Source organism: Botryllus schlosseri, chromosome 8 (assembly GCF_051294905.1).
Source record: "Botryllus schlosseri isolate E-star chromosome 8, Bs_hap1, whole genome shotgun sequence".
NCBI lineage: Eukaryota > Metazoa > Chordata > Ascidiacea > Stolidobranchia > Styelidae > Botryllus > Botryllus schlosseri.
Window position 1 is genome coordinate 11,686,322 of NC_137243.1, and position 12,599 is coordinate 11,698,920.

The following is a 12,599-nucleotide window of genomic DNA, read 5'->3' on the forward strand; positions in this document are numbered from 1 at the left end:
GATTGTGGCATAATAGGTGGTTCTGTTATTTTTACCCGCCCAAGACAAACAATTTACAATAGTGATACAATGAGCATATGAGAGGATGTCGAAATGACCAAGTACGGTCTCTCTATCTGGCATCCCCCTCAGTCTAATGCCAGTGTTCGATCTCTCTCCTTATTTTTAGGCTTCCTCACTCTTTTTATTCTTTTCCTTGACTTGTTTCTACAGCAGGTATTTCTCTGAGTTTTTGTTATTGTAAAGACGCTGTGAGCAAAGCCACACAGCGGTAGATAATCTCAGATAAACCTCCAACGCTACGGAATTTGGTACTTCCAAGAATCGAGCCAGGGCGTCGACCCTCAATGGTGCTGGTGCACCACATTTAGTAGCATTTGTCAGTGTGATAACTAAACAAAAGGTCATCAATTGGGACCTTTTTTCAAGTCACCCCTATCAGAATTCAGAACCGGGGGTTGAACAGTAACATGACGCAGGTGATGACCTTGCCCAATCTTCAAAATCTATTTTCATTTTTCATCAGACCAACATTGCTTATTATGATTCCTGAGATGACAACTTATAGATAGCACGACCCACTTTGCTTCAGATCTTTGGTAAGGCACCACTTATGCAGATCACATGGCGAGGAGAAGTTTAGATAAACTTTCAACAATTGGAAAGGGATGCACTGACCTCGGCCTGACCTGCAACTCATTTGTGATGCAGACTTGCAACGGTGCAACGAACCATTACACTACTCGCCACTCAGAGTACTATAGCAGGGGTGGGCAGACCCGATTCATGCACGAGCCACATATCAAAAATTTTAGCTTTAGAAAAGCCACAACAAAAAATTCAAAAATACGAAGTTATTACGCCACAATGAAATGTTTGGCTATCGAAAGAAGTTTATTATTCTGTTGAGAGAAAGAGAGTCTTTGTTTTTAGGGTGCGTCTGCGCCTGGACTGCAAGGTATTTGAAATCAGGCTGATATGACGTCAAAGCAATGCGGAGCAGTTCCTTAAATTGCTGATGAGAATTTAAGGTTTCAATACAACATCCATTGTAGCAGTATATTTATTAAACTCGAAGACTTTTCGGGTGCCTCTTTTCAAGAGTTATCGGCACACTAAAGGGATTTAAACAGATTTAAAAGCAAAACCAAAAAGGCAAAGTATGACGCAACAATCAAAATCACAGACCATGAAATTCGCATCGTATCAATGGCAACAATAACAAACTACGAAGTATACGGACATACGGTACTATAGTAGCAGCACAATTTGTAAATAAACAATTACACGCACGGAACAACACGCACTAATGAGAAATTTGTAGGTTATAGAGGAAATCTTTCTGTCTGCATAAAATAGGTTTGCTCAACTGAATAATAGTAGACTCCAACACTTTTAAATGAAACACAGACCTACCACGCGCAATGACAGTGAACATATTGTCATCATAGTGCTGTGCACAGGCAAGGTTTTCGCTCAGATGCTGACCGATTGACGAAGCATATGCTTGGTAATCATCATAGCAGTCTGTTTTTGCAGCCAATTTGCACTGACGTGCGAGCTCCGTGCGATCATTTGCGCATGTTTTTGACCGAATCAATTTTGGGATATGCTGCTTAATACGCTCAAACAATCTTTGAGATGTACGTCCTACAACACAGTGGCACTTGTATTGGTAAACAACATTACTTGCATCAAAGGCAGGAAGTACATCTTTTCGAGAGTTGGGTAACAAGGGTTTCGTCGTGTACACTACATGCGTGTTAACGCTGTAGTAGCAACGGTGAACAGCCGATTTAATAAGCTTTTCAAATCGGCTAGACACGTTACCTAGCCAAGGTAGATGTAAAAATGCCGGGCATTTTTCTGGGCCATATTTTGGAGCTGTATCCGATTTTTTCAATACCCTAGAGATGGAGCATTTTAATATGTGGTCCGGATAGCCATTTTTGGAGAGAATCGAGTGGATATCATCCAATTCTCGTGACAGTTTTTCCGGTGAGCAGAGGCGCAAGGCGCGATTAACGAGAGATGAAATGAGGTTTAATTTACACCGCTTCGGGCAGAATGAATCCCAACGAATATGACCAGTTTTCTGTACACCGACGTTAAAAACGTTTGTCCTGATCTCTCTACTAAGACGTCTAAAAAGGGAAGGGCAGCATCAGTTTCCTTTTCCATGGTAAATTGTAGAGCTGGATGGAGACAATTCAATTTTTCGAAGAAATTATTACACTCTCGCTCATTTTTAAAGGCAACAAAGGTGTCATCGACATATCTAAAATAGAGGAGAGGTTTTGCGACGTTTTCAAACAATTTCTTTTCATGGTATCCCACGAATATATCGGCCAGACTAGGTCCCAACGGTGAACCCATCGAAATACCATTGCATTGACGGAACATCGTGTCATTAAAGCTGAATTCAACGCTACTAGTAGCAGTTTGCAACAATTCAAGAAATATTTCACGCGGTAGTTTCGGAGGTTCAAGCGTGCCATCATAAAGCGCGTCTGCGCAGATTTCGAAAGTTTCCGACAATGGTACGTTAGTAAAAAGACTTTTCACATCAAATGAGCTAAGAAATACATTGGACGGATTTAATTTGGCGCGTTTTAATTCGTCTACATACGAGAACGAGTCGCGAACGCAGTGGTGCGTATACCCGGAAAGTCTTCGAGTTTAATAAATATACTGCTACAATGGATGTTGTATTGAAAGCTATATTCAAGTTCTGTAGCACGAACCAGCTATTTAAGAATTTAAGGACGATTTCAGCTTGCTAATGTTATTGCTTCCCATAAATCTGTCTTCGTTAGGTAACTCGTGGCAAAGTTTTGGTTTTTGGTTTCGAACGTTTCAAGTTACCGTTGCATTTTCCTATTCATACTTTTTTTCTTCTTCCAATGATCTATATAGGCTTTTTGCCACACTCTGCAGTTATTGCTAGCCTTTCCAATACAAATGGAAGAGTCGTATTCGCCATTGTCATCCCAGAAATGATCGTGACCTGCGCTGCCATGATTAATTATCAAGTTCATTATCAAGTTCATCGATGATTTATCATTGATTGATGACTAGGTACCATTGTTGTGGGTGAAACGTTTATGTGAACTCGGATCAAGAGTTCAGTTGCAAAGTTTTTACACTGTAGTACCAACTTCCTCTACGCATAATCATTTGTGCAATCTTTAAAGAGCCGCAGTCAAAGGCCGAAAATGCCATAGTTTGCTCGCCCCTGTGCTCTAGGATACCGCATATGTTTTCGTTTGGAGAGGGTGACGCGAGGTCGAAAAGATTGTGAATCACTGAGCTAGTCTATGGTTATAGCTCAATATATATATATTGAGTACATACTATTTGTTTTCTAATTCTACATGTTTCCTAATTATTTATGTTATATTATAATTGTATTTCTATGGAATTGATGCTGGCCAAAGCCGTGATAACATAAACGAATTTGTTGCAGTGACTGGCATTTTATAATGCAATAATTTCTTGTCATTTTCAGATGCTGTCAATATGCAAACTGATGAAATTTGGCCACCCAATTCTTGGCAATAATTCAGTCGGTTTTATGTAATATAAATCTACCTTCCCTGTACGGCACAGAATGAATCCAAGTTTACCAGCCTGAGACAGCTGATCATGAAACTACTTGCTCTGTTCGGGTCTACAAACATTTGTGAGCAAAAATTTGCGACCATGAACATCAACAAGACAAAGCTGCTGATGTTCATGTCCAGTATTTACTAAGGGTTCTTACATCCGGCACAAATGTCTGATTGATTTCAACAACTCTTGAAGTGTACATTAGGTTAATAAATTCATTTAATATTGTTTCGGTCTGTGTAATTGGCTGTCCCAATTCCGTTGTGCGCGAAAGCATAAATAGGTCACTCTCGAAACCACAACCGTGACGGCACAGGCAGTCTTCGAGGCACGTGTTCTCAGAGCCCGCACCTTCAGGTCTGGCGCTTGCGCTGCAGTCGTAAGATAGACAATTGATTCCATTTCGCTTCATTCATTCTTTCTATTTCTTGTTGAACCTTGTAAATCTACAAGTTTCTGACCACTATTACTACTATTTTGCTGTTCAGTGCTATAGAAGAAAGCTCCTTGGATCTGCGTGTGTGATCAGGATGGCAAGTGTACTCAGAGCGGTCATTAGTCAGTTGACTTTTGCGTACAACAGGGACTGTAGCCGTAGCGTCGACTCCAATCAAGCAATATACCAGCGTGTCTTGCTACAGTCTGCATTAAATACAATTAATTCCTTGTATAGGTTGATAAGTACGCAATTAATTTAATGATTCTGTCATTTGGCCCGGCATGTACCTCATTTTCATATATCAGGCCCGCCGACTGGAGAAGTTGCCCGCCTCCTAACTATTTGATTGAATAAGACGAGAAATTTAATGCCCATGAGTGCTCTTCGTTTTCCATAAGCATATAACAAGTTTTAGAGCGAATGTTTGTATGATGTTATACTTGGTGTAATCTGACTCCAGAAGGTTACTTTTACCATTTGATGCGTATATCTTCCCTTCGACGAACCGGCGTCCACGTCAGTGGATAGCTCGATGGCTGACGTATCACGATGCCTGTCAAGTACATGTGTATTCGAAGATCACATGGACAACCCTTTTGTTTCTGTCTCTACGACTTGTAAATTTATTGAATCAATGTACAACGACGTAATAGCTTTATGATCATGAATTGAATTGAATATTTGTACGTTGTATTACACGCGTATATATATTATAGCCATGAGAGATTATGCACGAAACATCGTAAGATTCATTTCTCCTTATCTCTATTTCATACGGCACATCGATTACCAGGTAGCGCTAATGTTCTTATCAGGTTTTCACTTCATGGAATTAAGTATTGTTTCACAATACTCCTCATTGATCAAATATTAAAATGGTGTTACCAATATATTTGGTTATATAAACCAACTGTTTGTCGTTTGGGCATTGTGAGTTCCCAAGAAGTTTTAAACTACAGCCTTGAAGGAATTCCATGTAATGAGCTTATTTTTTCGTGTGAAATTAGAATCTTTTATCTGTATCATAATCTGAGGTCCATCAAAGATACCAGCTTTATGCTTATATTTGAGAGTCCTAGAAATTGTCTGCAGATGTTCTTGAAGCCATTCCTCCACTTTGTTTAGTACTTTAACAAACTGCTCCGTTGGCCCTGATTTAATGGGCAGAAGAGGAAAAGACAATTCCACACCAGGGTACAAAAGGCTCATTGATTGGCTCCAACTTTAAGACTATAGTTCATACTTTCTGGTGTTTTTTTGCCAGTGCAGGATTCTTGGTATACCCACTTTGTTGGACGATCAGAAAGCGCAGATGTGCCACATTTAAGTATTCTAGTTGAAGTTTTCAAGGACAAAGTTGATGGCTTCATACTCCTCTTTCATCTTGGTAGAATTCCCAATTTGCTCGGGAGCAAATATATTTATGTTATGAAAAAGTACAGGTCATCAAGTACAGATTGATTCAATAACTGTAATGTTGAAAAGTACCACAATTAGAACTTTTTGCAATGAAGTGTTATTTAACTACTTGAATTAAACTATAACTATGTCAAAAATATTAAACTTTTTTATTGAAAAAAATAATCACCCATTTCATAAAGGATTCATGATTTTCTCAGAAGTAGCCATACCACTAGAGTAGGCCTTTAAATGGGTATTGGTTGGCCCATATGTAAATCACGATGGAAGAAGCATAAGTTGCCCACGAGGAGACGTTTCCATTACTAGGTATTTGCGAAGCATTGGGTTATTCATAAATTTGCTTAGTTGTCATCCTGGAAGCTACGTAGTAATAGTACATAGTCACCGATTGTGTCGCCACTGTTTCTGTGCATAAGAGTTGGCTCATATCGGAAATGGTCAAGAACCGCTCCTGAAATACTCTATACACATATTTTAAATTTGAATGAGTCGCTCTATCCAATTGCAGTAATTTGCTTTTGTTGGGCAGAGAAAGTTCAAGGGCAGCATGACCTGACAATTTCTAAGGATACCGATGTTGAAACTGAACCTACAAGCAGTTGGGTTGGTAAGTCTTGTAAATTACTCGTAAAAATGTATAGTCTGTTGCATGTCATATATTTTTAGTTTTGAAATCACATGAACGAAGCGACCCAACTTTGTCGAGGAAACAGACTGATAGAAATTCAGGTATTTATCACAGACTCATAGATTTTCACAAATTAGATATACTCCTCAATTGAGCCAAATATGCATTTTGGAAAATTCATGAGTTTTCGTTCTCCACATTTTTGACATGTCAATGAAAGCTGAGAAGTGTATACAACCAACAGCAACCACATTAGTTGTATCAATGACTGCTGCAAGTTGTTATTGCTTCATCTTGACTTTAAAATAGGTGCACCCCTCCTTTGAACTATTTAAAAATACACATAATTTACATAAATGAATGTGAACTTATTCGCAATTATGAGACGTAGATATGTTCCTAATATCGCTTGAGGTCTTTATAATGAGTAATTGTGGGCACGGGCCGGTGTTTAAGTGCCACGATACAACAAGACATGAAATGTCTCCGAAGTGTGCTCTGAAATGTCTCTCAAAGTGTGCTGCCAAAAGGATAAGGGGCTAAAAAACGTTTGCACAAAATGAATAACTTGATATTGATATGTACAGGCAGTGAAATGACTAGTACAAATGCGCCCCGCAAATGAAAATGATGCGCACAATGCAGAAATGCCCGTTTTGAATTGTGCATGCCACACAAAAAAGTTTACATTTTAGCTTGGTCTGGTTTGTCTGGGCTATTCCAATATCTTTTCAGTAGCAACCATCTTTGCGGGAGGTGGTGAAATGACAGCATGCGATTATGAACTTAATCATATTGGGCCCACCAGAACCTATGTCACGAAAACTTCATGATGGGTGACATGAACATGGCTTAAGATCTATAACGGGTTGACAACCTTCAGCATACAAAGAGTCAATTTACTCATTGCAAAATACATATGAAATCATATTCTTGAACACTCATCCTCAAACATCTTGCAGCGATCAGACATCTTGTGTTTGGAAACTGTGGGAAATTTGGTCTAATGAGAAACATCACAATCACAGCTTACAGTGTTGCTCATGTTGCCGATGCTAACACAGGGCACATACCGTAACATGAGTAAATCAAAAACGGAAAATATGCAACCGTTAATTCAGGTTTATCATATGGCTACGTGCCGCGGTTTTGCACATTCCTTGATATCTCTTCGGCGGTTTCTAGCAAATTACATCACAATGCGTATTCTGGTGATACGTGACAACAATGTTCTGCGCCCGCAGCACTTTTTGTGGTAAAATGCGGCCCGTTATGTAGCCCCTGTGCTAGGTGGTCAAAGTGGTCAGCGTTCAAATCAAGGAGACCCATAAGTGATGACATGAATTTCTACTTTTACAAGTAGAAGTTGCAATTTCCAAGACCTGACAAAACTACCAAACATAGCAACAAGGTTCGGATTCATATGCTGCAGAAATAGGATGTAGCAGTTCGAACCCGCCTCTCTGCACCTTTCGCTGAGTTGAGTTTCCATGTTTTGACGGACCATGAGAGCATATTTATGACTGCTTTTCACAACTACTTACGGACTTGAGTAGATTCAAAACCAGACAAATCTACTTCAACTTGAAATAGTTTCAGGTTCTTTATAAATCATTACCTCGTTTCGTATTTGGAGTAGATTTTGGTGTGGGTACTCCTCTTCTACTTGAGCAGTTTTCTTGACTATCGATATCTTATTTGACCACCTCTGACAGAATCATGGCATTATTATAAATTAATGTAACTAAATTTTTAACCACTATAGCCAATTGACCAAAGAGTACTTGAAATCCAAGGTAATTATTCCAACCAGTAGAAGCGAAGCTATTCGAGTAAAAAAAATCTGGATTTGAAAAATATAGTATTTACGGTGGCAAATTCTGTAGTTTATTTATCATTGATCTACCCACCATAAATACTATGATTGGAATCAAATCATCAATAACTTCTACTGGTTGAAATTGAGCCAAATTTGATGTGCATTGCGTTTTCAGACAACCTAGAAATTTCATGAGGTGGCCAGCAGAGTTGGATCAATTATATTACTTCAGTTCAATTACAATTTTAATTACTCCCTTACATGTTTCAATTACAATACAATTACAATTACTCCATGCTAAAAATATCAAATTACAATTACTCCCTTGTATGTTTCAATTACATTACAATTACAATTAATCCTTGTTAAAGTATCTCATTACAATTATAATTACAATTACTGTTAATCATGTCATTGGTTTATCATAAATTCAACTTCGGTAGAGAGGTGTTCTTTGACAACCATAGCGACGTATTTAGCAACAATCACTAACTATTCATGTTTCATTCATGATACGTAAATACCCATTACCTAAAAATACCTCTAACGTTTTCGAACTATTCCTGATCATGAATACTGAATAATACAAACACAGAAAAAAGTTTTGAGCGACTGTTAACCCTTTGTAACCGGCCGGCCTACTGACCAAAATTTTACTACGTCCACAAAAAAAGCGATAAAATGTCATCCATATGACTTAAATAGACGCCTAATATATTGCCGTAAACCTGAAGTAGCCGCCTAGCGGTCTGAGATACTCTCATGGCTCAGACGCCAGAGGGAATACCGTTATGCGAGAAAATGTTCTCGGTTTCTGGAAAATAAAATACAATTTTGTTTTTCTATACCTCCTGACGTCATACCTAGGCCATCTCTTGGTGTATGATTACCTGATTGCCTTCCGCGTGAATCTCTACGTTCCAACGAGACATTACACGCTACTATAGCGCTTCAGAGCCCAGCGCTACGATCTTGGAAAGGTAGAGATGATAAGCACAATCACGCGGCCGCCGCCGATGTGTAATCGATTACGTAATCTCGTATTCTCGCTGAAGGCAACGCGCGTCCAGCTCTACATAACATAGTAACTGGCTTGGCAATTTTGCCTGTAGTACATATATATCCATGCTATTGAAGTGTTATCAACCCCAGTTGCTTGTTGTATGTAACTTGCAACTGCAAGGGATCCGTAAGTATACACATATTGCCTTATTCGTCACTGCCCAGTGCCCATATACGCTCGAGAAGTCATTTCACGTGATACATTATTGCTTTATTTCACATCAATTTGAACTGTATTCTACACGGCTAATGTTCCATGTATGATCAACAGTAGTCATAGAAGCCAACAGTAACTACGTGTGCCATCTAAACAGATATATAACTGCCTCTACATGATGTTGTTATTACAGGCTCGGGTACCAAAATAGCCTAACTCGCACGCTTATTTGTGCAGTGTTAGGGCTGGTGTCGGCTTTCTTATACAAAGCTAATCTCCATGATTGGGATATTGATGAATATGCCCGGATAATGGCTAACCATATGTACAATTAGCTATTGCGTGAAGCAATTGTACATCTGTTTGAAACCGCAACGAGTCAGGTGATCTTACGCAGCCATGATTTTCACGTAATAAGGTATGCTTCTTTCACGTCAATTTGAAACATCTTCTACGTGATAATCTTCGATATAAGGACTTTCATAGAATAGTATGACCTACAACAAGTCATAGAAGATAACTGTAATTGGTTATATGACACCTAGAACGGAAGATACAATGGTTTATATTTAAGGCAGTCATTCACGCGAACATCATTACAAATTTAATTTTGCAAGAAACGTTTTTGCGTGTTCAGTCTGCATTTCAAACAGGATATACCTTGCAACAATAGGTTATACATGGTGTATTGTATGCGTTTTCATAAGAGCTATCTATACAAACCTATTGCAATAGTTTATGACCAATACAGGTCTAGCTATATTCGATTAATTACCGACTCCTCTATGTTAAACAGTCACGGTCTAGTATACTAGACCGCCGGTCGCAAAGGGTTAACAACCAAAAGTTTGAGCGACTAGCAACGACTAACAACGAATAGGCTACAAAACAGGGTTAGGTTTAGGGTACAGTATATAGTCAAAAAAGTATTATCATATCTGTACGGGTTAGGGTTTGGGTATATTATATAGTAAAAGAAAAATACTAAATATCTACGGGTTAGTATATAGTTAAAGAATTAATACTATTATTATCAATAGACGTAGGAATTCGGATGGGGAGGACAAAACAAAAAGGTGGCTTGTCAGATAAAATGTTATATAATATACAGTAGTCTGGTTAGTTAGCCAATCTAAGAAGTAAGAACTGCACAACCGTAGTTGAGATCCAGTATCGTGATCCGAAGTCGTATACAATGTTAATCTGCCGAGGGCAGCATAGCGGTAAATCACAAAAAGCTGCGCCCGTAAGTGCCTGAAGCAGCACAATTGGTAGTCCTATAACGGGCGATCCAATTTTGATATGTCTGGTCCTATTCAAAAGCTGGTGATGTACTGATTACGGACATTCAAATTAAATCTCGCCAAGGCAATATGACCACTATAAAATAGCCGCCAATTGCCTCGAGCAATTATTCAGAAGAATGCCAATTTTTAGACTTTGACGACAATTTTTGGGGATGATTCCATTGAGTTGTTATTGATATGTTCCAATCGAGGGCAAATCTTACGCTGATTTAATTTGACTTTGGCAATGAAATTAACAATAGCCTACTTATCGGGACTATGCCAGAAACCCGGATAAGGCTACACTGCTCAAATGCTCTGATATCGGATCAATATTTGGCAAATTCTAAAATATTCTACTGTTTCTACCACGGCACGTCAAATGTGCGCTAGCTGTAATATTATAATGCGGCAGTTTTTTATGGTGCCATGATGCATTTGTCTCGCATGGTGTCTATAACTCATTATTTTGACATATTATGCCCAGCACAAAAACAATTCTATCGACATTTTTGAAAATATTATTTTTTCGTGCCAAGCGTGAATAGTACAATAGTGAATTACATTTTCACGATGTTTGTGGAATGCCTGTCTGCAACGTCCCGTCAAATAATGCCTACTTAGAAATTATACATTGAATACCCCTATTATTGATACTGCGGCTGCTGCGTCATCAAAAACTAGGAAATTAACCCGCAAACACATTTGAGTTCGAAACCCCTGGTCTAGGCCCTAGGGCTCTAGAGCTTCCGCGAATGGATCCACCAAATTCCTTGTCGAAGTTTAAAGAGATTATATGCCATCATATGCCAATTATTTTATGTTGTGCTTGTCAGGTCTCAATAACAATATACTGTAATTGAAATTGTAATTAGCAAAATTTTGATCAAATTGCTATTACAATTACATGAACAAATGTAATTAAATACATTTAGCTCAATTACAGATTACAATTGATCCAACTCAGTTGGCCAGTAAAATTTTATATTCATTTTTATCAAATGAATTCCAAACTCTTCTGATATAGCAAGGCTTTGATAGGTTAGAATTGAGCCAAAATTAGTGTGCAACGTTTTTTCAAGCAACCCAACAATTTTATCAAGTAGCCAGTGAACAGTCCTAATCGTCACACCTTCCTAGCGAATATGATTTATTGTAGGGAACGAACAACAAAAAGGTTTGACTTGTCTTGTTCATTTATTTGTAGTTTGAACAATAATTATGTTTCATAGATGAGGTGCTTGATGAAACACCGCAAACCACTTCGGAACCTCTGTCATTCAACGAAACTGACTGTGAGCTTTTGTTCTTCTAATATATAATAATATATATCTTGGTTGTGAAATTTCTTATAGTCTGTTGAAGTAAAATTTGATAATATTTGTTGATTTAATTTGGATGGTCGCGACGAATAGTCCTGTCTTCTCAATCGGAGCCCGACAATACAAATGCCACCCAGGGCACACACTGAAGAAAATGTTGCGCCCCGTGCAGAAATGACTATTTCTGGGTGCTTCTCATGAAAGGCTTTCGTTTAGTTTTCTTATAGTCTGCTACTTTTGGGTGACTGTAATATCATTTGACTACATATCACGAATTAACAACATACAATAAAGTAATATTAGCAACGGGACCGACCGAAGATCTATTAGTTATAAATTACGTGCCCTAAAATATCGCGCTTGGCGCGACTTGACAGCAAATACACATCGCATCAAAACGTTTCTTACAGTTGTGGCGAAAAGCCCGGTCATAAAATGGGGGGTCTGGGGGACTTCGGCTGCCATAAGTTTTATTAATCACCCTAGGGGGGCCAAGAACACCGTTTTGGGACTGGCGGAATGCTGTTTCGGTCCTGGTTCTAGCTGCAACCCACACTAACATGGTGTATAAGCGGATGGTTATAGTGGCAGATCTAAATGCGGAGTATGGAATTGTGAAATAGCGATTGGTGCCCGATTCCAGTAGGGCCGTATGACAATAGGATAAAATAAACATACTATTCTGCCCACAATTCATTTAATACAGATATTTCGAGCTGCGGTTACACAAGTAACGGCAAATAACGGCTCGGTTATCATATTTTATCAGCAGCCATTGGTTTTAATGCTTTGATGTAGAAATCCGCAAAATTTTCACGATTGTTCACCCTAAAATAGGGGGAGCGTATTATACAT

The 12,599-nt window shown here is 38.7% G+C and overlaps 1 protein-coding gene across 1 annotated transcript in view; it reads left to right on the forward strand.

The window, feature by feature from the left end:
* Positions 1-12,599, forward strand: part of LOC145444331 (E3 ubiquitin-protein ligase rnf213-alpha-like) — a 182,860-nt gene that overhangs the window by 28,996 nt on the left and 141,265 nt on the right. Inside the window, exons 11-13 of the mRNA XM_080322294.1 lie at positions 6,000-6,077; positions 6,137-6,199; positions 11,655-11,717. Coding sequence (XP_080178420.1) covers positions 6,000-6,077; positions 6,137-6,199; positions 11,655-11,717 — 204 coding nt within the window. The remainder of the gene's footprint in view (positions 1-5,999; positions 6,078-6,136; positions 6,200-11,654; positions 11,718-12,599) is intronic.